The sequence below is a fragment of the Haliaeetus albicilla genome, chromosome 11, assembly GCF_947461875.1.
Source record: "Haliaeetus albicilla chromosome 11, bHalAlb1.1, whole genome shotgun sequence".
In the NCBI taxonomy this organism is placed as follows: Eukaryota; Metazoa; Chordata; class Aves; order Accipitriformes; family Accipitridae; genus Haliaeetus; species Haliaeetus albicilla.
Genome location: NC_091493.1, coordinates 19,293,607 through 19,319,398, shown reverse-complemented (window position 1 = coordinate 19,319,398; position 25,792 = coordinate 19,293,607). Strand labels below are relative to the sequence as shown.

Genomic DNA, 25,792 nt, shown 5'->3' with positions numbered 1-25,792 from the left:
CTCCAGGTGCTGCCCCGTACCCCGCTTGCCTTGGGGCCCCAGCCCGGACACCGGCAGGGGCTCTCCAAGGGCACACCGACGCTTGGGAGGCACGCCAGCTCCTCAGGCCTCCGCTGCTCTGGGGTGCCGAGCACGGCGGTGAGGACAACGACCGCCCCGCGTCTCCTGCCCACAACCAAGATGGCGGCGCGGGGACCGCGCCAGCACGAAGCCGCTCTACCCTCCCGCGCCCGCCTCTATGACTGGCGGCGGGCGCGGCCACGTGACGCTTTCAACCGCGCCGCGCGGGACCTGCGCCGGGAGGGAGCGAGGCCGCGGCGGGGGTGCGCGGGCGATCAGGTGACCCCCGCCCCCACCCCTGCCGCCGCCGGCGCGCGCCCGACTCCTCCCTCCGCGAGGCCGTGCGAGGCGAGCGGGGCCCCCGCGGCGGGGGGGACCCCGGCAGGCCGGGTGGAGGGGCGGCGGGCCGGGACGCGGGGACCGGCGGCGGGTGGCGGCGGCGGCCTCCGGGGCAGCGCTGCCGGCAGGCCGCGAGGAGGCAGCCTGCGGCCCCCCGTCACTGCCGCGGCCGGTGTCCCCGCGGCGCCGGGGGGAGCGCGGGAGCCTGAGAAATGCGGGCGTTTGGCTCAATTCCGGGCTCCGCGCCTCGGGGACACGCCGGCAGGTGCGGGGAGCCGGCTGCTGCCCGGGGAGGGGGACCGGGGCGGGGGGGGACCGGCGGCGTGCGCGGGCCGAGCGGCGGGCGGTGTAATCGCGGGGCCGTCCGCAGCGCGGGGGAAGGCGTTTTGCGAGTGGCGTTGAAATCCAGCCACCGTAAGGGGCGCGGGGAGGGGGGGGGGGGCATGGTGGTGGGGCTCGGTCTGCTGGCAGTTTGTTTGGGACACCCTGTCGCCAAATTCTGTCAAGCCCCCCCGAGGTGATTCTTGCCCGCTGGTGGGGGGGAACAGGCACAGCGAAAATAAACAACGCCCCGAAGTTGCTCAGCCAATAGTTAGGTATGATATTGCAGCTCAAGGTAAACACCAGCCGTTGAGCCAGCGTGGGGATTTGTGGCACGTCGGCTGTGGCGACATGCCGCAAGCACGCAGGAGCAGGGAAACCTGACGCTCGCTTTCTGGTCTGTCTCGTTAAAGCCACCAGAAACAAGTTCTGCTTCACAGTGGTGATGAGGCCGCCAGTGCTTTTGGAATACGTCAGTGATGTTCAGAGGCTGCTGCAGGCCTTGGTACAGAAATTGTAAATGTTGAAAAACATCCCAACGTGGCAGTGAATTTGACGGCTGACAAGTACACTGTCCTCACATCCAAGTTAGCCTTTCACATAGGTACATTTTATTCCACAGGATAAAGGTGTACCCTTTGCATTAGGCGAAACAGTCACAAGTGACATAAAGCATAAAGACACCAATATACAGTGAACGATTCTGTTGTGCTCCAGCTAATTCAGCTTTCCTTTCCCATAAAGGACTCGCTCATTCATAGCTTGGGCCAAGGATGGACCGTCAGCTCTCCTGCAGGCACTGAAGTGACTTCGTAAACACTGGCCGTGAGCTGAGGTCCTTGCACAGGCGATACTTCTGCTCAGGTAAGGGCCCCATGTCAGCAGAGCATCACCCAAGTGCAGCCGTCCAATGTAGATCTCGGGGGAGAAGGGAAGGGTCTGGCCACTGGCGTTATGATCTAATATTACTGTAATTTAGTGGGACTAAGTTATTAACAAAAGCCTTATTTTAACGTCAGAGCATTAAGTGGTTAACTGTGTTAACAGGCACAATGACCTCAGCCTGCTTTCCCATAGCAACCACACCATGAAAGTCCTTTCAGGGACTTCTTTAGCAAGCAAAACAAAAAATGGGAGCACTGAAATTACGTCTATAAACTGTTATTCAGCCTGGAAAGTTTTCTTTGAAGCCAGCAAAGTTTCAGCAGGTAAAACAGTTCAGTGGAGTATAGCCACAGCTCGCTCTCTATCCTGCAGATCTGGCTTTTGAGAGTTTTCCTGTGAGGCTGTGTGTTAATTGCTCATTATATCCCAGGGATCTGCACTTCTCCAAGCACAAGCACAGCCGCACACACACACGAAGCTGCGTGAAACGTGCTCTGTGCTTTCTCATAAGTTTTCAGAGGGAGCACAGTGAACCACCCCTGTCCTATTACTTATTCGCTTAAGAATAATTACTGAAACTTGAGCTAAAGGATCATTCTCAAGGTGTTTTAGTCAATCCCTTAGCCGGATCAGATTTACCTGAATTCTCTCTAACCTGTTCTGAGAAGTATCCAACGCGTACAAGACCTATCTGTTTCCACTTGCAGAAACCTCAACTCATTGGTAGGCAAATTTATGATCTCATAAAAGTTGATATATGTCCGAGTGGCAGTTCCTCTTAGCTCAGAAAAATTTTCCTAAATTGCTCCCCTCAAGTCTATCTTGTTAATATAAAATCCAAGGCACAATGAATCATCACATTGACCATTTGAGAATGATTACTGAAATTTGAGTTGAAAGAGCCTTTGGAAATGACCTAGCTGTATGCAATCATTTCAGATTTTCACCCTTTTTTTTTTGAAGGAAGGCAGATTCATATGAATTGTACAAAAAGAAGCCAACTTTTCTTGAATATAGCATAAGCAGATATTTCAGACACCACAAGGATAATGGTACTTTTAGGGGGGTATTATTTCTGCAGCTGTTTCACAAAAAAACCCAAATTTGACATTAACATGTTAGAAAGGAAAATGCAAGGGTGATGGAGGTTACTAGGTTCTCAAGACATACGGTAGGGTGGCAAACTCTGTTGAGCCACTGGCCAAAGTATCTAGTACAGAAAATGAATGATTTTCACATTCACATTTTGAGAATTGATACCACTTTTCTCTGCCTGAGGTGAGGAAATACGTATGCCATGCGATATTATGTGGATCAAGTAAGCACTCCTGATATTTCAAACCAAGCCTGTCTTAATGAGATGACATACAGTGCTCCACTGCTCACTCTTTAGTAATAAACCCTGGTGTTTAAAGACTGAAAAGTGACAGGGATTTCCAAGGGTTGAACGTCTCTTGTTCTGACAGTGCAAAACTGTGAGTCTCTAGCTGAGAGCAGAGCAATAGGAACACCATTTCTTGACTGTATGTTTTAAAAAAATAGATTCTGTGCAACATGTTAAGCAGAGCCCACATTATAATGACAGGAAATGCAGAAGGACTTTCATAGATACGTTTGAATCAGCTGACAACTACTAAAGTGATCTTAAAATTCACATTGCAATTATGGCTGGAAGTTTAAAAAGATGGTAACACCTTTTCAGTAAAATTGAGCTCTCAGGAGACTGATTTCTCCTGCCTTTGGGTTTTAGATCATTCTGTGCATTATAAATGACTCCTCCACAAAACTGTGCACATAGGATAAGCCCTTCTAGTAAATCTCCCCTTTAACTATTGCAGCTCACCACTAGAAAAAACATGGCATTTAAAGGTATAATGCATAAGGTGTTTTGGTGTCCTGAGTTATGTAATTCTAAACTTGGCTGTGTGAGGAGGAATATGCAGCAATATCAGTTTATTCCTTGAAGAATCCGCTTTAAAATGTTTGTACATAGGTTTTTAATCAGCTCCCTCTATTTCAAGAAAATACCCACCAAACCTGAAAGGCCGAAGGACCTTCAGGTCTTGTCTTCCCCAGGCCTCATTCGGTCAAGACCATTGTGCACTACAGATCCCCCAGACGTTAAGTTTTGTAAGGACTGTTTACTGGGGAGTAAAATCTCTCCCCCATGGCCATAAATGATCAAGTGCAAGTGCATTTGTCTCTCTTGGTGCCTCTGGTTTTATAGGAGTAGAGATGGGTTCTTCAGGTGAAAGGGCGATGGCTAACCCTTGAAGAAATACTTGATCACCTAGCTGCTTTCTATCCTTCAGTGTAAGACTGTGTTTTTGTCATTTAAAGGGTTTCCTTTCTTCAAAGGCAGGCTAAAGGTGGCACCTTGCCTTCTCTGGATGTAAACCTTAAATCCGAGTGTGCTGGTGGATGGATTTGTCTGACATGCCAGAGAGAATTTTTACCCAATAGTTAAAGCCTGCTGCCTTCTTGCCTCTCATAGACAAAAGGAAATAGCTTTTGTTCAGATACAACATGGTAACTCCACAGGAAAATACCTGAATGTTCAGACACTTCACACCAGCATTTCTTGTGGTTGTCAGAGGTTGGGGAAGGGATTCAAGACCAGTTAGTGACTGGCTGTAGCTACGATACTCCTGTTGCTGAATTATTTTTTTCTGTGTTTCTCTTGTCCCAGTCTGACACTTGCCTGCAAGTACCTTTGATTAAGGAGATGAGTGACTTTGCCTGTTCTATTGATCAGAATAAATTACCAGCAGCTAATTTATGGACCTCACAAAAGTGCCTTTGACATGGTGAATTGTGCTCTGTTGTTCAGGTAATTGGGTTGTCAGGAAGCGTTATTGGTTACTGTACAGTTATCTCTTATAGAACATTGGCCTGTGTCATAGAAATGGACAAAATCTTTTTTTAGACTTCCAGTTCGCAGATTGCCATGAAGACTGAGTAAGAAGGAAATAAGCATTCTTCCTCATAGTAGCGACTGCAGTAAGAACATTTTGACTGCTATATGTTGATGTCCCACCCCTGATTTCTGTTAAAAAAAACAAATTACTTTTCTTGTACTTGCAAGTTCAGGGGGCTTGGTGGTTGCCAGCATTTGCAGATTCAGCTTAAAATGGGGGGAAGATGGGCTGCTTAGAACAGTATTCTTGCCAACAGTGAGATTCAAAATCCTATAATTGGCTTTTTGATGTCTGAGAAGGATAGAAAAAAGCTCACCTTTTTTTCTGGGTATATTGCAAAGATGACAAACATAAACTTGGTTCTGTCACACCACTAGAGAACACACAAAACACACAGAAACAACAAATGGCCAGTGGGAAGGTGTTCTAACTCGTGATTGCTTTAACAGCCAGCTTCCACACTTGCAGGCCGTGACGTCTGTAAAAGTGAGAAAAATGCAAACAAAGGATCCTTGTGAGGCTGAAAAATAAAAGCAGTACAGGAGCTCAGGGGCTCACTTTGGGTGTTTGTGTGAAGAGCTCCTACCTGAAAAAGTTTGGACTCCTGTTTTCCTCTAATGCTATGAAATGGGAATTTTCTACTTGAAATTACAGGAAGCAAAGACATTTTTTAGCTTAAGGCAGAAACAGCAAACAAATAATCTTTTCTGATGATGATAGAATCATAGAACGGTTTGGGTTGGAAGGGACCTTAAAGATCATCTAGTTCCAACCCCCCTGCCATGGCCAGGGACACCTTCCACTAGAGCAGGTTGCTCAAAGCCCCTTCCTCTGGCTGTTTCTGCACATGCTATGTTTGAATACATGTGTATTGGTCATATAGTGGCATGGCATTTTTAACTCATTGTTCATTTCCCCCAAGTGAGAGGCACATGTAAAGAAGGTTTGTTTTCTTTTTTAGTTACTGGATCTAGATCAGTGGGAGGGTTGATATTAATAGTAGCTGCAGGAAAGTTTAGGTGATTAGATGGCTTTTGTGTTTAGCTTTGAACACAGCAAAAATCAGGGCAGTTCTTCTATATGAGTATGTCTCACTGTTTGTGTCCCGCTGCTGTGAGGTTCTTTCCGTATTTGTCTCCTTACTGCCCCAAGGGAATGGCACTGACACGGGGATTCAGTAAGAGATAGTCCTTCAGGTAGCAACACCTGTATTTGTTCAAAGCCCTGAAGAGTAGAAGAGCACAGACTGGGAATATTTGATGGGGAATCACTGAGGGATATGCAATGGGGGATGCTATATACGCAGCAGAGCACTTTTGCATAAGCCTGTGTCACAGCTTTCTCCCTCAATATCGAGAGTCAAATCCCTAGAGCCTCAATGTGACCATAGCCAGAGGCAGGTCTGGCTGGCTGGGGTGTGCTCCTCTGGCCAGCCACAAACAGAGGACTGCATGTGTGCTCTTGGCACCTGCCATGGTGGCCAAGCGCAGAGCCTGAATAGGCCCCGAGACTGCAGATGAACCTGCCAACAGGCTGCTGGGCTTTGGTTCTCTCTAGGTCCTGCAAGAGCAGTGCTGAGTGCCGTGGCATCGTTTTGTTTATATCCTGCTAGCTCTGGAAGTCTCATCTCGGGAAATGCCAAACCTTTTTGATCCCCATGGGAACATGGGAATTGTCTCTCAGCAACCCACATGTGACTGCTCCTCAAGTTCTGTGTCAAACAGACCTGGTCAGGTCCTGGTGTGGTTGGAATGAGGGAGCTGCACTGGTGGGAGCATGATGACCTTTGGAAGCTCTCTGACCGATGACCACATCAGTTTCTCTATATGCAGGGCTAGTTTCCTCCCTCGGAAGAACTTGGTGCTTACACCAGGAGTTTGTCCACCCAGCAGCTTTGTAGACCCTCAGGGGGAAGGAATGGTTGAGGAGCAGCTTTTCTCCACCCAGTTCAGTCCAGGCCCAGTACTGATAGCTGAAGGTGGGCTGTGGGCAGCCCCCTCTGCCATTGCTTCTGTAGGAGCTCTGTGATTCTTAGAACTCCTCTGAGTTTTGGGTTATCAAGCGCCCCTTGTTGCAGCTGCATCAACTGCAGAATAGCTCATTTACCAAGCACAACAATGGGCTCCTGTTTGGGCAGGATTCCACTGACAGCCCATGCCTGACCTGGAGACCTTTGATATTTTGGCTGGCAGACGAGTTGTCTGTGCCGTGCTTGGTATTTCCCTGTAAAACACGCTCTAGGTTGTCCTTTCTTTAGGAGACATTACCCTTCCTCCCACTCATTCCTGAGTCCAAGCATCACTGCAAATGCTCTCAGCTGGATGGCCCACCTCTTTCTTCACTGAGCATGCAAACCCACTACCCGCTGCTTCCTTGCTGGACAGCACAACGTTCCAGCTCAGGTGTCTCTGAGGTCCTGCAGCTGGACACATCTGCATTTCCAGCTTTGCTTCCTGGAGAGGACGTTTTAAATGTACAGTACAGCTGCATACTGCCAGCATCAACATGAGCAGGAGAGGCCCAAGATATTGGGCTGCTTCGGGCTGGTATTTCCACTGGATCCTTATTTTGCTGAGTTTTGTGGATATCTTTGCCTGCTGTTACCCAGGGATGACAAGCCATAATGGAGGAGTTCGTGAATTGTTCTGATGGGAAGAGCACACTTATACAATGCCTACCTTTTGATCTTGATATTTTGATCTACTTCTTGCCTTTGAAATTACATGGAGTTTTCTTTTTCCTCCTCTTTTTTAGAGAAAAAGGTTTAGAGAGACATGGAGCTTGAAAAAATCATTCGCGACACACTGACACACTTCATCCAGTCCCACATCCCTGCAGCAGACCTCAGGTATGTTGAGATTGGAAGATCCAATATCATTTTTCTAGCTTGATCTCTGCATTAATTGTCCCTCTACATGTTATACTGAACTCTCTAGCTTTCCTGTACTTTGTGTTGCTTTTCCTTAACTCGGATCCAGGGTGCAGGTAATTTATACGGGCTCTGATGGGAATGCTTGAACAACTATCGTTTAGCATTGCAATCTACCAATGTCATTTCTTTGACGACCGAGATGATTAATTTCCTGTCCAGTAATGCACATTGGAATATGGGATTCCCTTCATTCCACAGTGCTCCCAAAGGGCTTTCTGAGCAGCATAATGCTATGTCAGGGCTCTCCCTATTTTGAACTCTACTTGTGTGCAGAGATACAGCTACCTTGAGGCTAGAACACAGCAGCTGTTTTTGCAACTGGTGGCAGCAGTGACACAAGTGTGGAGAGCAGCAAGCAGAGAACACTGCATCGCATAGAAATTGCAACTTGACAGAATATGATGAGCTCACTTGAAACACCAGTCAGCATAGAAAAGTCAGTGTTTGTGCACTTGGAATATTTTGGTTAGCTCAGCTGAAGCACTTACAGGAGCACAGCTGCTGGGCACATGCTGGGGCTTTCATTCAGTGCTGCCCAGGAACCAGGACAGCATGCAGTATTTTATCCGTAAATGCTTCCCACTCAACCAGTGACCATCTGCTATCTGGCTTTACGGTGGGATCTGCTGATAAGATACAGTCCACATAGGTCCTTCTGCTGCTGTATTAGAAAGACACAAGGTTAGGAGGAATGGGGGGGGGGGGGGGCAGGGGAGAGAGAGAGAGAGAAACAGGCCTGTTGACCCTGTTGCCATGTCCTGTGTTCTGTCTCCAGTGGGATGGATGATGTTTTCTTCTCTTATATCACGGGTGTCCTGGAAGAGCTAGGCTTACCAGAGTCCTCTGAGGAGACTTTTGACATGGACACATTTGTGGAAATGATGGAGGCATATATCCCTGGTTTTGCAGAAATCCACAGGTATGTAAATGTTACTGCTTTGTATGTGCATGTCATGCACTAGGGGCCTGGGCCCAAGCCCCTCAGTACCATAAATTCTTTTGTTAGACCCAGTTGAATATGTATTAGTACCAAACCTGTGCCATTATGATTAAGTCAGTCTTTGCCTGAATACACAGATGCTAATCCCAGTATAGTTTGCAAATAGGTCCTTGGCCATCTGAAATACCAGTTTATTTTATTGGGTTTCCCATCAAGCCTTGTCTTTCTATAAAGAGGCAGCCAGCTAGGATAGGCTACTGCTTTTATTCCTCACACTAGTTATGCAGCTTCTGTCTCTTGCAGTGGGGATGTTTGTGAAATGATGTTCTCCCTCTCAGAAAGTCTTGGTGAAGCTCGCAACAAAGGTGAGTTACACAGACAATTTCAGCACAAGAAGGTATATTCTGTACATGGTTTCAGTCTTAGCATTTGGAGTTGAGCAATGTCACAGGATAAAATACAGTCTTGTTTGTCACAATTAGGATCTCATAAGGTAGCCTGAATTGATTGACAGTTTTTTTTTTAATGTTCAGTTGGATTTTTGATATCAACACATGGGAGGTTTGAGTCACACGGAATACTGTCCAAGTCATACTGGGGTGAAAAACCCTTGATCAGATCTCCAAACACCTCTGTTGAGATCAAATCCAGAGTAATAATGAAGAAATAGCAGATACAGGGCTGCTTGTTGAAATTCTACTGTAGGTTAATTCTGAAAGTGAGGATTTCTGCCTGCCTCGGATAGCCATCTGTCTAAGTGACACTACCACTGGGCAGCCCGTGTTAGGTACATCATCAGATAGAGAATCCAGCTGATTACATATATCACTTCTAGACTTTGAGCATCCTCAAAGCTCACTTCCCATTCACCCATGAACCCTGGCATGGATACAAAATCAGCAGTGATGTGCTCTGGCCTGCACTATGTAGGAGTGCAGAAGATTACACTATCCCAATGGCCCTTTCTAACCTCAGCATTCACAGATCAGCTGGATTGCTATATTAAATCAGCCCCAAAGGTATTTCCCACTAAAGAACAGACAGCTGAAGTGCCTGGATATCAAACCTTTCAGGACACACCAGTCTGGGTTTTGCTTATCTAGCAACATCACTGCTGTCTTGCCAGAAGGCTACACAGTGTACAACAGCCAGTCCTGTCTTTTATCTTTCTTGCTGCTTGCTTAAACTTGACAAAACATACTGCTGTGCTCTGGTCCCCTGCATCCTACCCTTTGAGGATCCTGATGTAGCCAGAGTGTGGAAGGACAGCACCATACCAGTTTTAGAGAGGACAGAACAGAGGTGAAATGATTCTTCTTACAATGACACAGAAAGAGCCTGTAAAGAGAGATGCATCAGAGTAACCTGATCACAGGATGTGCTGGCTCACATACAGCCTGGGGACTACCAAAGTGTATTACTAAATTTAAAATTAAAACCACACCTAGTTCAAAGTTAGAGCAAGCACCAGGGAATTCTTAGAAGCGTAACAAAAATATGGTAAGTATCCATAGCCAAAGTGCTAGAGGGCTGAGAACTGACAGGTAGAACTGAATTTGCAAGCAGCCCACGCCTGGTAAGGCCTGGAGATGCAGCACTCCAGCATGCACTATCACTGCCTTCCTGCAGGTCAGTGTGAGCAAAGCTGCAGCTGTCCCCGGTGCGGGCAGGAGGAACAGTAGTGCTTCCCACTCTTGTCACTTAAGAAGGGATTTGCTTTGGCACACGATGCACTAGCAATCTAATGCCAGCAGGAGCTCTAGCTTTAGTGGGACTGTTCCTCAGAAGATATCACTATGTCTTTAAGAAAAACCAGGCCAAAAGGCTGTGGAAAGCGGGAGTGAAACACCCTCTGAAGACCTGACCAAGGGCCAGGAGCCTGAAGCTGGAGCCTGCAATGGGGAAAGGCTGCGCACTCCAACAGATGGAGCTGGGGCCCAGGTATGAGCACCCCGCAGAGGAGCAGGAGTACTGGGGACAGGCACCCAGCACTAGGCTACGAGCACCACCTGAGGGCATTTTCTGGCTCTGGAAGGAACCACAGCGTAGGCCGTGACACAGCATCACTGGTATCTGTGATCTTCTCCATTGTATGGCCTGAGCAAGACTGTGTCAGTAAGTGGAAGAAGAAAATTATGTGCTGACAGAAGAGTATGAGCCATTGCTGTGGCTCATCCTTTCCAGCCACTGGAAAGGATGAGCCACAGTGACGGTTGGGAGAGCCTGTCCCAGTGCTCTCAGAGATCCTACAGCAGCACCGTGGGGATGCCTCTGCAGCACTAGCCAGGCTCCACCCCACTTCACCCTGTTCCCCTAGCCTCACTCCACAGCTTGAGCTGGATCACAGTTTCTTTCCCCAGCTATGATGCAGTATCTCCACAGGAAGCAGTCACGTCTGGGTGTCAGTCCCGAAGTCACCAGTCCCACCCTCAATGACCTTCTGTGCTGTGCACTTACTGGGCTGTACAGCACTGAGTCATTGGCCCAGTGGTCCAGATCCTGCAGCACCATTCAGCATGACCCATGCTACAGGCATTGCAACACCTGGCAGATTCCCCCCCACTCTGCTTGCTGTTTTTCCAGTACTGATCTCTTCCTGCTCTGCAGTGCAATCATTCTGTGTCCATAGCCTTCTAGCAAATGCTGCTGCTGTGCATCCTTCTGATGTAGCCACAGGTCACTGTTTAACAGTCCCTTCCCTTTCTGATCAAAGCACATAAAACTTCAAGCATTTGCACCAGTGTCCAGAAAGCTCAATCCTAAGGAGACACATAGCACGGCCATGCAGATGAGCCAGTTTGCAGCAGCCCTACTTTAAAGAAATTTGAAATACAGGGGGAGGAGGTTAAGGAAGAGTGATGCTTTGTCCTTGCAAAGATACAGTCCCCTGTTAGCTTCAGGAATGGAATTTAGTCACACTTGTAAGGAGAGAGAGCCTTCAGCTAAGGGCAAGCTGAATTTCCTGACAATGCAAAACCAGAGAGGCCCTCTTCAATAGCCCTCTCCTCGCTGTATCCCCAGCTTACCTCCATCTCTTGTTCCAACTAGGAAGGCAATGACTTGAAGGATGGGGTAGAGCTGCTACTGGAGATGTTCCCGGCCTGTACTGTGAGCCAGGCAGAGAAGGCACTCGCCATGGCCTTGGGGAACTTGGAGGAGGCAGTGCAGTTAATTGTGGAGGAGAAGGTGGAAATTGGCCCAGCAGGTGTGAGTGTGAAGGTACTGTACTTTGTGCTTGGTGGCAGCAAGCCAAGGAGCAGGGCAGAGCTCAGGGACACACGTGTCCCAGCTGTCTGCTGCAAGCAGCAGCTTTGACTGCAGGAACTTTGTGCACAATGAGCCAGGAGGATCACCCAGAGCAACAGCCCCTCTCCCTCTGCTCTCCGAGTACAGGCTGTACCCCCAGCCAAGCCAGCACCCCAGTAGAGCTATGGCTGACACCCTGCTTCCTATAGGGGCTGGAGTGCTGCATTAGCAGCTGGGCTGACCAAGCTAGCAGGGGGGTAGCTGTACGCCCCACGTGTTGTGCTACTCACACACTTGCCTTGTCTTCTTCCAGGAACTGGCACGGCCCCGCAGAACACCCAACCACGAGGAACTAAAACAGGTTATCCTACAGAAGTAAGTACCCAGCAGCACAGAATCCCTTATTCTGCTTCCAGTAAAGGAAGAGGTGGCAGTTTGGGGAAGGTCAGAATTACAATGTGGTCTATAAAGAACTCGGGGTGTACAATGCTTTGTAAGGATGCTCTGAAGCTGATTTGGGTATAGCTGAACACAGCAAAGCACAAATACAATCAGGTGGGGAAAAAAAACAGGTTTGAGTTCCTTTTAGAGCTCTGGCACAGAAACAGGTCACCTGCACCAGCTGGGTCACAGTGCTGGCTGTGTGTGAGGTTTCAGCCTCCTACAGGCATAGTGTAAATCCCAGTACTGTCAGCCGAGGTACCAGTTAAAGGCTTAAGGCACAGACATCATGCTGCAGCTCAGGTAAAATGGTGACTTGTAGAACTACAGCAACTCATTCATACTTCCATCCTTGGAGACAGTCCAAACGAGGCTAAAGATATCTTTAAGAGACTACTGGTACAGCAACACTGGAAAGATTAAATCTCAGTTGCTGAAGGTGTGAATTCAATACATTTAAAGAAACCTCTCTGAAGTCCCCCTGTGGACTTCTTGGGAATGAAAGTGGCTTTAGATTGGTTTACCTTTATTCATTTCCAAAAGCATTTAATTCTCAATAGGAGAACCCACAGTGTGGTTTCATCGATCTGCTTTAAGATCTCAGCTTTCATAAGCATCCTCCTGCGGGCATGCAGATTCCACATGTCTATCCAGCCATGTCTTTTCCACCACTTTATATCCTCCCCTGTGACAGAATAAACAGTCAATGGGCTAGGGAAGATAATGCAAGGCAGAATGGCATCCAGGCAGAATTAACAATCCCTATCCTTGCCTGTCTCCTGTGCAGGCTTGTTTCAGAGTGACATGCAAGGGAACAAAAAAGCACCAGCTGCTAGTTACATTTCTGGGAACTTCTCTTTAATGACATTTTGGCAACATCCTGTACTTTAAACATCACTCAAGCACAGGTACAGAGAGCAGATCATCATAGCTGCAGGTACACAGGAGCAACTATACTAACTACTAAGGGAGAAGTCATGGTCAGCTCTGCTGTCTGCCTGCTAAACCAGCACCAAAGTCTCAAGAGTAGTAACTCAGCAGTACAGCAAGCAAATGCTTGGGCCCTGATGTTTCAGTCACATAGGGAATAAGGTCATGCTTTTATGAAGTTGCTGCCAGCACAGACCTGTTTCGTAGTCAAGTAGTAGGTGGAGTGTGAAAGGAACACCATCTCTTCAGGGCAGAAGCAGCCAGCTTGGTCCTGCAGTCTCACCTCTGTCTCCTTTTGCTCCTTCTCAGCCCAAGTGATGGCAGCCAAGCTGCCCCAATGGCAGAGCACACCAGACCTCAGCACCTCTCAGTTCTGCAGGGAATTCTCTCAATTCAGCATTCTCAACAGCCTGAGTTTTCAGTACCCTTCACATGTGGCCAAGGATGCTACTCCAGGAGAATCCTGCTGGATTCTCACCAGAAGGATGACACACTTCTTGCCCATTTCATCCAGAGGGGAATGTTAAGTGCTCCTAGCTGCAATCTAGGCAAGTAGGACACATTGCACAGCCACAAATCAGCCAGGGGAGAAAGGACATAGGCTGTGAACAGCCCCAGGCAATGCATGTTAGTGTTCACTAAATGCTTCTTGTGCTTCAGATACATGATGGTGGATAGTGCAGACGATCAGAAAACACATCGTCCAGCTCCACCCAAAGAGGTAAGAGCAGCAGTCCCAGCTCACCAGCAGTTTGTCCTTTGGCTACAAGGTTTAAAAAATCAGGCTGCAAGTCCAAAAAGCAATGGGGCAGGCCAAAGGCAGGACTGTTCACAGAGCCTGCTAATCAGCAAAAAGGGAATATTAGCTAAGGTGCTGCAGGGTCTGTCAGTTCCTACCATTCCTGACTAACATGGCTTCTGCTCCCCCCCATCAGACAGCTTCATTCCCAGTTTTGGCCAAGATTCCAAACACAAAGGATGGGTAAAGTAGCCCACTCCAGTCCTCCTGCAGCCACCCCCCAGAGAACAGCTCAGCTTCTGCTCATCTCCTCCCTTTCCCTAGCAGTGTGGCTGTCCATCCACTTGGTGTTAATGTCTTTCCTTTGCAGGCTCCCAAGAAGTTGATCCGCTATATTGATAACCAGGTGGTGAGTACAAAGGGAGAGAGGTACAAAGACATCAAGAAGCCTGAGAGCGAGGAGATGAAGAAAACCTACATCAGCATCAAACCAGCCAGGAAGTACAAGTTCCACTGACAGCCAGGTCCTCCTGCTCTTCAGCCTTCACCTCACCAGCCAGGCATAGCAGGATGGACACGTGGCACTAGGGATGAGGGGACTCCTCCACCTGCCACTAACTGGAACTAACCTGGGAGTCATAATACTGCTTTCAGCTTCCTCAACTAACCTGGCTGACAAGGAGATTTCTCTCCTTGTGTAGCTGTCCCTCTGCCCCCAGGGGCACACCGCAGTGGCTCTCTGGGGCCTGGCCATACTCTGCTATTCCTTGCATGGGACATTTTTAGATCTAAGATGTGGCTTGTACTTTTGCAGCAAGCTTTTTACAAGTCTGTGTGCACTGTTGCTTTAAATTGAGTGCCAGTGTTAATAAAGATGACGTGAGTTGGTGTGTAGTTCAGCCAGAGCATGCACATGCTTTACAGACACTGCCTCCAATCCCTCCTGGGGCCAAAGATAGGAGCAGCGTCATCCTCTCTTCTCCTAATACTCTTCATCACATTCACCACAAGACATGGCTGCTGTTTCATTAACCACCTAGCAGATACAACGGCTGAGGCTGAACTCCAGACCAGAGCTAGGCTCTCCCTGCCAACACAACCTGTAGCACTCGATAAACTCCAGCTGATAGCGTGGCCAGCACTCCTGCCGTTTCTCACCACTGTTGAGTGCCAAAGCTCCAGCCACACAACACGGAGCAGGATATAATAGCAGGCCTGGGCACTACTGAAATGTTAAGTCAGAAGCTAGAAGAAACAAATGGCAATGACCAACTGCTTTCAGTTATAGCACAGCTAGGTCTGGTGTTTTTCTGTCAATGAAACTGCAGTTAGGAGCGCATTCCCCCTGAAAACAACTCCCACCTTTCATCAGCCTAAACCAGCACTCTAGGCCTCGACAGACACACTGCCTACACCAGGGCCATGCCAGCCTTTTGGTGCCAGGCTGGCCAGTGGCCCTGGGCTGGAGCTGGGCTCACTCTGCCCTCCTCCCAGAGCCCAGAGGGGCCTGCCCTCTCCCAAGAGGAGGGCTGGCAGCTTTTCTCCTTTCTGCTTCAGCTGGCCTGGTTTGTTACACAGCTCTGCTGGCATGGCCTACACACCCACCCCACAGGACAGTCCCCATCAAACACTCTCCTGCTCTCTGAACAGCTGCCACTTAGAGATTTAAAATACAACAAATAATAAATCCTATCTATTAGCTGGCCTGGCCAAGGCTTGTTCAGCACCATGGTGTTCCTGCAAGTCACTCGCTCTCTCCACACCACTGCAGAGGGAGTTACTTTCCCCAGAGGCACCAACGAAGCCCACTCACAAACACCCAGTGGCTGCTAAACAGCCCCAGAGGAAAGAGTGAGCCCCACTCAGGCCAGCCTCACCAACAGGACCAACCTCTCCCTCCGCACGTCCCTTTGACAGCAGCCGGTTCTGGCATCCTCCTGGGATCCCAGCATTGCATCAGTCCCCCCCTCCCCATCAGCAGCAGTTCTAGATCTGGAGGTTGATGAAAGGGGCGAAGCCAACCACGTCCTGCAGGAGAACAAGAGCCCTCTGCAGCGGAGGCTCCACGTCCAGCTCCACCCCACGGCTTCGGAGGATGCTCAGGCTGGACTCGGCCACATTGTGGCAATGCTTCACCTTCAGCGAGCGCAGCTTGGGACAGTACTCAGCCAGGACCCTGCCAAGAAAGAGAGCACATGCAGGCTGCAAGCCAGGACGCCTAAGTGTACCGCTCACCCTATTCTCTACTCCTAGCAGCCCAGCGCTCACGACTCTGTCACATATGCACCATCCTTTGGGAGCAGCACTGGTCTGAGAGAAACTCAAGCGTTGTGGTCAGATCCCAGACCTACGCTCCATAACATGCTGGGAAATTTGCTATTAGTAGCATACAGGGCCTCTCCTGAAGGGCCTGCTACTGGCTTCTCCCCCAGACTGAGCTCTCATTGCTTTCAGCATGAAGAAATCCGACTTTTGTCTCTGGTTCTCTTCTGCTCCCCACCCCAGACACCTGCCATCCCCAACCCAGCTCCCCACTTTGCTCAGTACCTGATGGAGTCATTCTTGACTCGCAGACACCCAGTGAGGTCCAGGTGCTCCAGCTCAGGGCAGCACTTGGCAATCTCCTCAACTGCCACGTCACCCACATTGGCATTGACAGCCAGTGACAGAGACTTGAGCCTGCTGCACTTCTGCACCAGGTAGCAGATGGCCTCGTCCTTCAGCTGGCGACAGGCTGTCAGGTCCACAGCCTCCAGTGCCTTGCAGTGGTCAGCCAGGCTGCGCAGGGACAGGCTGTCCACCCACTCGCAGTGAGCCAGCGAGAGCCGGCGCAGGTTGGGGCAGCTCAGCGAGATGGCCACCAGCGCATGGCGGCTAAGCTGAGCACAGCCCTTTAGCTGGATCTGGTGCAGGTGGTGGTTCTGCCCAATGACCGGGAGCAGCTCCCTGTCCGTCAGCCAGTCGGAGCAGTTCTGGAGCGCCAGCTGCTGCAGTACTTCGTTGTCTTTCAGCAGGTTAACAAAAGCAGCTCGAGGTATGGCAGGTCCAACCTGCATGGGGAACCCAGGAAGAATAAGGCATCCCCCAGGACTTCAGATCAGCCTGATCCTTACCAGATACTCTCTCCCCGCTTCTCTTCCACTGTGACAGTAGTGACCAAAGCCACCCCCTCTCCTCATCCTAGGGCAAACCCTGCCATTAGGCTCTCCTCCCCTCATGCCAAGGCTACTGCCACAAGCTAGAAGATGCTCTGGCTTCTCCAACCCCCATCATCGCCCCTGCATTTATATACTCGTGATGATCTCCACACCTCTGCTCTCCAAAAACTCTTTGCTAGACCACTCTGTGATCTCACAGAACAGCAGCTGCTCCTGTCATTCCAAGTCCCAGGCAGCATCTCCCAGGGCCAGCACAAGCTTTTACTGAAGACCAGGCACAGAGTTATCTCCCATCAGACCCACCCTATTGCACAACCTCTGCAAGGACCAACAGGCCACGCCACTCTGGAGCTGGCTCGCGTTTCTGCCAGCCAGTGCCCCATAATGGCCTGGGTGGAGCTTCCAGGCTCACTCCTCCCAAGGCCTCTTGCTAAAGACACTGGCATTACTGGGCGCTGAATCACCGCCTCTCTTCCCTGAGCCCATCTGTCCAGTCTGACACCCGAGCCATTAACCCAAGCTCCTGAGCGGAAACCAGCCTCCTTCCTGGGGGTTTCTTCTCCCCACATAGTCAGATGCTCCCCTGCTAGTTCCAGGGAAGTAGGACATCTGTGTCTCCCCCAGGCTCAGAGTCATCCAATACCTGGCTTGAGTCAAAGCAGCGCATGTTGGCCAGGTACAGCTGGATGAGAGACTGGAACGACTTGCTGACCCTCTGCAGGCTCAGGAGCTGCTGCAGTGGCAGGTGACAGAGGATATGTGGAACCAAGATGTCTTCCCAGGGCAGGTCCAGGAGGCATCCCCTGGAGGGGGTCAAACTCATCATCAGATGCCAGGGAGCCAGGCTACAGTGGGAGCCAGGCTAGATCACCTCACACCTACTGCCGCGTGCCTCTAAGAGGAACAGCCAGAAAGAAAGACTCAGAGATGTCTCCCATAGTCAGTCCACAGGGTAAAACCCCTTGGCTACCCATCAGCGGGGCACACACCTGCCACCTGCGTCACCTCCTCCCCAGCCTGGGACGTTCACTGGTTAGGCATCCGAGTCCACCTGCCTGCACTGCCCTCCAGGAGAGCTCGGGTGAGGCTTTCCACCAGCTGCTTACGGAGTCCCTGTCCCTCAACGAGGCAGCAAGTGACTGCTGCAGCGTTACCACACGGCCCGCATGGCAGCTGAGCCTAGCTTCCCTGCCTAAGCATCACTCTACCTGGTAGCTAGTCCCCTGCATCCAGCACCCAGCCACGCGGGCACCCTGCGAGCGGGAGAGAGCCGGCACCTGCTCCTTCCCGCGGGGAGCAACAAGGCTTCGGGCTCCCTCCGAGGAGCGGGCACACGGTATCTCTGCGGCCGTGAGGCCGCTGCGGAGGCCGCAGGCTCGGGCGGCGAGGGGAAGGGCAGGAGCCGAGGAAAGAGCAGAAGGGTCCCCGCAGGTCCCCCGGGCTGCGGCTGGAGGCCGCGGGTAGGCTCGGCCCCCGCAGAACCCGCGGCCGTTCCTCCCTCGCCACCCCACAGGGCCCCTCTCGGCCCCAGAGCCGCCCCCGGGCCCGGCTCGCAGGCTGCCCCGCCGCCGCAGCCCCACCGGGGGGGGGCCCCACGGCGACGGGGGGGGGGGCCCCGTGACGAGCGAGCGAGCGGGCGGCCCTGCCCCAGCCTCCCCCCGCCGCCCCCGGCCCGGTACCTGCCACCGCGCCGGGGCTCCCCCGGCCGCTCCATCCAGCCACGCCTCACCCCACCCCCGACGCCGGCGTCCAGGCACGACGTCACGCCGGCGGGCGGAAGTGCGCGCGCCCCTCCGCCCCGCCCCCAGCACCGCCCCCCCCTTCCCTCGCCCCGGCGGCAGCGCGCAGGTTACCGGGCCCGGCTGGGAGGCACCGGCAGCCCCCGGACGACGGCGGCCCTCGGGGCGGCGGGCTGTGGTCGGCCGGGGCACCGGGCGGAGGATAGCGACTCCGGCGCCGCGGGCGGGCCAGCCCGTCTCAGGTCCCGCTGGTGTCCCAGCGGCTCCCGCAGGCTGCTCACAGCGGCGCGGCGCTCACAGCGGCCCCGGTACCCCAGCTCCCCCGTGGACACCACCTGTCCCGGTTCCCCAGTTATCCCGGTTCCCCGGTGCGCAGCAGATCCTGGGTGCGCAGCAGTTGCCCCGGTTCTCCGCAATCCCAGTTCCCCAGCGCACGCCGGTTGCTCCAGCCCCGCGGCTGCCCCGGGTCCCCGGCGCACACCCGTTCGGATCCCCGGCGCACGCCGGATGCCCCGGTTCCCCGGTCCCCAGCGCACGCCCCTGCCCCCGGCGGGCGGCCTCGCGCGTGCGCAGCGCGGCGGCGCTGTCCGTTCAGCACCACGCGGAGCCAGGACCCGCCGGGACCCGCCGCTGCCGGTGAGCGACTGCGCCGCCCCCCGGCCCCGCCAGATCCAGATCCCCCCCTGGCCCGGCCCCCCAAGCCCCCTGCCCGGCCCCGCCGCTCTCCCAGAAGGCTCTGCCGCCCCCTCCCCGCCTGCAGAGGCGGAAGGACCCCCGGGAAATGCCGGTCCCCGGGGCTCACCGTTCTCACAGCACCCCCGACCGGCAGCCGCTGGGCCCCGCTCCTCCGCCGGTACCGGGCTGCGCCCCCCCGCCCCCAGGGCCTGGGACGGGACGGCGCTGCCCGCCCGCGGCCCGCCGCCCCCAGCCCGCATGCCCCCACCCTGCCACCCGGCTCCTCGCGCTTCGCTTCCCCGCTGGTGCCCCACCTGCCCCCGTAGCCCCGGGGAGCGAGCGGGGTCCGTCCCCTTTCCCCCCGCGGAGAAGCGGCCCAGGCTCATACCGGCGCAGTTGCCATAACGACTCCAGGCAGGGCTCCCGCAGAAACAGACGCTGCTATTTCCCCGCTGCTCTTCTCCCCGCTGCCGGTTTTCGGGGCAGGCACCCCCCGTCGGTACGGCACACCACACCTCAGAGCTGGCCCTGGACGGGTGACCCCATTCCTGGCTCGGATCTGAGCCCTGCCACCTTGTGCGGCATCAAGCTGCTGATCGCTGCTGGCAGCCGGCACTGTGAAAAGATCCACCCGGCAAAAGAGCAGGGCCCCACATATAGTGAACGGGTCCCAGATCCCTGGTCCCAAGTTCCCTGGAATGCAATGACCTGTCTATGCACCCTGGTCTGCTCATTCCCTCCCACTGTGGAAGCTGGTTTGGGGAAAGGTCTTCTTACTCCAGTGCCTGTCATCCGGGGGTAGCTGTCCATGCTACCTGCCTGCCCCTGGACATGTAGCACCTGCCCCTGGAGGGTCCCAGTGGCTCCCTGTGTTAGCACAATGCTTTTCTCATTTACAGAAGGACAAGGGAGGCAGGATTTTCAGTTTTCTAAAGGAGCCGAGAATGCCCCCAGCCATGGTCTGGGACAGCCCTTCCTTCCCCTGCAGTGGGGGCATGGAAAGCTCTGGGAGTCCTGATCCTGCTTCTAGACCAGAAGGGTTAATTTTGCCTTCAGTAGGTTTCAGCCCTGTGCTCCCTCCATTCTTGAGTTCTGGCTGTGAAACAGAAGCGTGGCATCTGGCAGGGAGTCCCTTAATATTGCCCCTGTAAGTGAATGACTGTGGCTGAAGTTGGCTACAAGGAGGCTTTTTGAAATAGTGGTCTTGGTCTGGATAGGAGGTGAGGGAGCACCAGCAAGCAAGGGAGTGCAACACTCGATTACATCTGGCCTTCACTGAAGGCTTTCTGTGCCAAAACAGACCTGGCTGGGAGCCCCCAGCTTGTGTTGACTCCTTGCTCAGAGGAGCTGCGTTGTGGATTGCTTGTTATCCTTCCTGAACAACATGTGTGCTGGGCTGGCAAATGGGACCTGCTCTGCTCCCGCACCAACCTCTGTTTATGTTTTTCATTTCATCTGATCCAGCTGGGCTGACTGAGTCACTTCCCCAGGAGCCTGCTGGTAGCAGGGCTCAGAGGAGGGCTGAGAGTCAGCCCAGACAGGTTCTGGGTACCACAGGGAGGTTGGGAGGCACCGTTATAATAGAGGCAGAAGCAAGACAAGGTTGTGTTTGTTTGGCCCCTGTTGCATCCCAACCTTTTCCTGGCTTGCGCTGCACATGGAGAAGGTGAAGACTCTCCTACCTTTAAGATCTGGTGTCGAGGCAGAGCCTCAAGGGTTGGTTAGTGCAGGGCCATCTCTGCTGAGCCACTCATGGCACCATTCAGGAATCATGCCCAATCCAGGTCACTTCAGCCTGCTTGCAGGACAGCAGTGACTGTGCCAGGGCTGGAGCACTGCAGCCTCTCAGGCAGTGCTGGCTCTTTTCCAGATGCAGCTCTCAGAGTCAGCATTGCCCTGGGAAACAATGAACAGTTCTTGGATCCTGCAGCCTGAAAAGAGATTCCCTAACACAACACCACATCACGTGTAGTGGGGTGCTTGCTCTGACAAACTTCTTTAGCCTCTGAGCCAAGTGCATCCCTGAGTTTGCTGTCTCAGCATTTAGGGGAGTGCAAGCAAGATGGGGAAGAGAAGGGTGAACATGCCAGCTGTGTCAGGGCACAGCAAGGGTGACTGCCCCTGAAAGGGTAGGGGCCTCCGCAGCCAGAGACGAGCCAGCACCCAGTGGGGGCAACCAGGGTCAGGCACAGCCCTATGATCAACAGGCACGGCTGAGGTCTACCTAGGACAACAACCTACAGGGGAGGCTCCAGATCAACAGTGCCCATGGCCCAGCATGAGAATACCTTAGCTAAGCACTAAGCTAAGCTGGAAACCAGCACCCCTACAACATTGCTTAACAGCAATTAAGAACCCCAGGCTGAGCTTAAATAGATCCCCTGGGCCTATGGGCAGGAGTGGCGGAGGCTCCAGGTGAGGCTGACTGGGGCCACTAAAGTTTATTAGTACTCCCAGAGCCCTGACAACTGTTGGTCTGTAGTGGAGTTGGTAGGTAGACTTGTTTGAGGCTATGGCTACTGAGACATATGTGCTAGGTAGTAGGCATCATGGACAGTTTCCAGCTGTGAAATGCTCAAATTGTTCTTTTTCTTCTGCACAGGTTGATTGCAAATGCAGAAGGAGCATCAGAGCCTGTTACTGCACCATAGGGGTTTATGCTGAGTCACAGCTTTACACCATCAGGATGTCCAGTGGAGCTAGCAACCTAGGACTACACCAATGGTAAGGATCCCAAAGCAGTACCATTTTTGTGCTCATGTCTGTAAGGTTTTCCTATATGCAGAGTGGCTGTGGTAGGGCTGTTCAGCACTGCAGTATAGGGCTTGGGTGGTGTTCTCTACTGTAGCTTAGCAGCAAAGGGACAACTCAAAGCAACCAAGCTTGAAGGACCAGAGCTTTGTTCTGCTCTGCTCAGTCAAGAGTTGCAACAAGCTTCTGCCTCTCTGGTGGCATATGCTTTGCCTAAGGTGGGTCAGCATTTGTCTTGAGAGGTGTCTGTAAGTCTCTATTTTAAGCTTCAGCTAGATGCACATTTCTATTTGAGCCCTAATAACTGCAAACTGGTCTGCCAAACAGCTTCCTGTGTTGGCCCTGATGTCAGGGAGATCCCTGAAGATCAGGGGAATTCACTTTGCTAGTCAAGCAGTAGGATGAGGGCAGAGCTTGGGCTAAAAACTTTCTGCTATAAGCTTGGATAACTGCCAGCTTCTAGATTTTAAAGAGGATGTGGGAAATATTGTCACAACTGCTCCCGTAAGACCAACAGATTATCTTAATTTATCTTCTAAAAAGGAATAAAAAGGGCTGTGGTCCTGTTCATGTTCAAGTCTACTGGTGTCTGTAAATGCTGTGAGTTCAGTGGTAAGCCTGGTGGAGACAGGACATGAAAGATGGGGAAGTAGAGCTGGCAAGCACTTAAGTTAACCCAGCTGGCATAGCTTCAGCATATTTCCTGTTAGTTCCATGGCACAGTGCATGCCTGGTGTCGTTCAGGCAGCCCCAGCTCCTGTTTTAAAGAGGGTGCCCCTTGCAAGATCAATGAGGTGAGCTTAGAGGTGCTTCCCTTTCACGGGGGAACTGTTGTGACTCACCAGGCACATGTCCATCACTTCTGTTTTGTCCCCTTGTAAGACATTGTTTTGGACAAAGTGCATCTTCAGCTGCCTGTTCCCAGAAGCAGTGCTGGGCTGTGACACCTGCAGTGCTTGCAGGGCAGCTGGGAAAGTGTATTGCACAGGTACCTTCAACAAGCAGGGGACACTGGTCAGTCCCGTGGCTCTCATGTTATCCGAGTGACCACTGATGTTCTGCGAGGGAAAGCAGGGCTCCTGTGTCAGGCCTTGAGCTGACCTGTAGTGATGAGAGACCAAGCTGAGCCCTGGGAGGAGGAAGCAGATTAGCTCACAACTGCTGCTGCAGCTTTCTTATAACTTCCTTGCAAACATATGGTGCTGGCTGCTCTTGGAGCCAGGGCATGGCCTCGGGTCTGATCCTGTTGGCATCTTCATCCTCATGAACATCCCCATGAAGTGAACACAGATTTCAGCCAGCTCCACTGCTGCAAAGCAGTGCTGGTGCCTGACTGTACTTTTGAAGAGTCTAGAGGAGCATTTTGGTCTTGAACTCATCCTTTGGGAAGTGGGTGTGAGCTTTAGGGAACTGGGGCCAGAAGGGAGGGGAGTCTTGTGGGTAGAAGAGCTGACCTCAAGTCAGGAATCCCAGGCTTTTATTCCCAGAAGTACTCCTGATTTCCTGGCTGATCTTGGGCAAGTCTTCCCCACCCATGCCCCTTGACTTTTCCCTTGCACTAAAAATGCAGTTATTTGCATGTCAAAGGTGTATTAAGAGGTTGGATGGGTTTCCTCAGGCCTGCTGGGGTCCCCAGAGGCTGGTGCTGTGGGAGGGTACAACTTATTTTTAGGAGATTGGTATGGTGCCAAGCCAGCACTAACCTGCTGTCCTAAGATCTATCACTTCGTATGATGGCTTGGCACCTTGCTGGCTAAACAACTTTAGCCTTGCAAAGACTTTGGGGGCATTTCCTTTACAGTTTTCTGCTAGTCTCAAGTGGGGCAAGAGACCAGGCCTTTTCAAGGACACCAGTAGCTCTGCAATATTAATTCCTTAAGATGTAAGAGCTGGGAGCATGCAGCACCCCAGAAGTTGAGTAAAGCCTCTCAACACTGTTTTTCCCTGGAATATCACCAGGTTGTTTCAGAGGATCTGCCTCCATATTATCTCTGGCTGCAGGATAAGTCTGATGCCCTCCATCACTCTCAGGTGTGGAGTGGACCACAGCTAGAGTTCTTGGTTGCATGGGAGGAGTTGAGCTCACAGGGCAAACTCTGCTCTCAGTGAGTGCTGAGATTGCACAGTGCCCCCAGGAGCCACTTTTAAGCTGGTGAAACAGGAACCCGTGATGCCTTCTGTTCAGCTCTTTCCTGTACATTCCACCTTCCCCTTTCTCTTGTTGAGAAGAGAATCTGACTATGCAGTCAGGGCTAAAAAAAAAAAAATCATTAAAATAAAAAAAGGTCAGGTTTGGAAGAGGAACATGCATGAGGAGCTCCTAGCTACACACCAATGCAGGGCTGCTCTGCAGCATCCCCCTCATGCATGCACTGCTTCCAAGCTTTCAGCACATCCTTTGCACGTGTCTCCACACATCTCCATGGTGGTGGGTTTTGCTCAGTTTCCTCCCTATGCTTGTAATTACTCCTCCTTAACTGACCTTTTAGGGTTTCCACACCTTTTATACAACTCTGTATGTGACCATGTTCTCCCTGTGCTGAGTCAGGCTGTGTGCCTGGGGCTTGCTGTCTCTTTTCTGTATAAGATATTCCCTGTATTCATTGCTTTTACTCCCCCTTACACCCTTTCACCTTTCCCCATGTGAATCTTGAGGCTGAAGGTGAGGGGAAGGGATCACATCTTACTGTTACAGAGATTAGCCGGAGAGCGGCTCAAGATTTGCACTGCAGCACAAGCTGTGTCCTGGAAGTCTACACCAGAGAACTGGTGGTTTGGGTTGTTTCAGACTAAATTTGTCTCTTCAGTGCAGTGACTCACCACAGTGAGGCGGGTCTGATGAGTGACCTGCTGGCACCCAGGAAGCTTCGTCCTCGGTGGAGAGCGCAGCCCACCAGCCAGAAATCTCCTGCTTTCCTTCAGGACCATCTTTTCCCCGAGCATCTTTTTACCAAGAGATACTCCCACACAATTGTTCCCCTAACTGCTGCGGAGGGGATTATTTATGGCTCAAGCTGTGCTGAGGCCCCACCTCCAACATCCCCAGGACAGGCTTTACCACTCTGGCATTTCTGCCTTCATCTTGACTGAGCAACGCCGGTGCAGGGAGAAGCCCCCCCGCCCCACGCTGTGCAGGTGCTGCGCGGAGCTGGGACAGTCTGAGGGGATTTCTGTAACAGCAGGTGTTCCTGGGGCGTTACAGAAATATTTTGTTACAGCTCACTCTGAGGCCCAGCACACAGCTTTCACTACCTCCTCTATACGCCTCTGCTCTTCCAAGCCTGTGTTTCTCCTACAGGAGGGGGCAGCCCCAGATAGGGAGCTGGGACACTGGGGAGGGCACTGGCAGTTGGGCAGGCAGAAGCTATCCCTTGCATACACTGTAGTCTGCACTGGCTCTTTTCTCTGGTAAGACATTTTGCAGTCTGTATCCTCTTCCAGAGTGCCTTTCACCCTAAAAAATCCCGCTGTGGTCCCGTCTGCCTGCCCCATGCAAGGGAGCTGCAAGACTCATAGGATGATGCAGGCGTGCTCTCCCCTGATCCAGAAGCCTGAGGTTTGGGCGGGGGGGGCAAGCAGGATCTCCAGCACTGTCTTTTTGCCCTGTGTAATCTGTAAAGCAGCATTTGTGTAACAGACTGTCAAGGAAAGGTATTTTCACCATTTGTCCTTAACCACCAGCGTGGTGGAATAACAGGTAAGTGCATCAGCCCATTAA

The 25,792-nt window shown here is 52.1% G+C and overlaps 3 protein-coding genes across 11 annotated transcripts in view; 2 read left to right on the top strand and 1 right to left on the bottom strand.

The window, feature by feature from the left end:
* Positions 1 to 224: 224 nt before the first annotated feature.
* CUEDC2 (CUE domain containing 2) lies at positions 225 to 14,645 on the top strand. Of its 6 annotated transcripts, none has more exons than XM_069796488.1 (10): positions 227 to 339; positions 1,465 to 1,584; positions 4,295 to 4,435; positions 7,278 to 7,371; positions 8,231 to 8,374; positions 8,699 to 8,760; positions 10,203 to 10,336; positions 11,444 to 11,614; positions 11,955 to 12,016; positions 13,673 to 14,249. In XM_069796488.1, the coding sequence occupies exons 4-10, from the start codon at positions 7,298 to 7,300 to the stop codon at positions 13,920 to 13,922; spliced, it is 897 nt and encodes a 298-aa protein (XP_069652589.1). In that variant the 5' UTR covers positions 227 to 339; positions 1,465 to 1,584; positions 4,295 to 4,435; positions 7,278 to 7,297; the 3' UTR covers positions 13,923 to 14,249. The 6 variants fall into 6 exon arrangements, with proteins under 6 accessions (XP_069652591.1, XP_069652589.1, XP_069652586.1 ...); XM_069796489.1 differs by lacking the exon at positions 4,295 to 4,435 and having other exon boundaries at positions 230 to 339; positions 13,673 to 13,733; positions 14,122 to 14,645; XM_069796485.1 differs by lacking the exon at positions 4,295 to 4,435 and having other exon boundaries at positions 13,673 to 14,248.
* FBXL15 (F-box and leucine rich repeat protein 15) lies at positions 12,919 to 19,168 on the bottom strand. Of its 4 annotated transcripts, none has more exons than XM_069796497.1 (4): positions 18,984 to 19,168; positions 17,553 to 17,803; positions 16,299 to 16,801; positions 12,919 to 15,927 (listed from the first exon to the last, which is right to left on the bottom strand). In XM_069796497.1, the coding sequence occupies exons 2-4, from the start codon at positions 17,733 to 17,735 to the stop codon at positions 15,738 to 15,740; spliced, it is 876 nt and encodes a 291-aa protein (XP_069652598.1). In that variant the 5' UTR covers positions 17,736 to 17,803; positions 18,984 to 19,168; the 3' UTR covers positions 12,919 to 15,737. The 4 variants fall into 4 exon arrangements, with proteins under 4 accessions (XP_069652598.1, XP_069652596.1, XP_069652595.1 ...); XM_069796495.1 differs by lacking the exon at positions 18,984 to 19,168 and adding an exon at positions 18,589 to 18,674; XM_069796494.1 differs by lacking the exon at positions 18,984 to 19,168 and adding an exon at positions 18,589 to 18,663 and having other exon boundaries at positions 17,553 to 17,712.
* A 2,757-nt stretch (positions 19,169 to 21,925) lies between these two features.
* PSD (pleckstrin and Sec7 domain containing) overlaps positions 21,926 to 25,792 on the top strand; it is a 47,180-nt gene continuing 43,313 nt past the window's right edge. The window contains exon 1 of the mRNA XM_069796467.1: positions 21,926 to 22,047. The gene's annotated coding sequence lies outside the window, so the exon portion shown is untranslated. The remainder of the gene's footprint in view (positions 22,048 to 25,792) is intronic.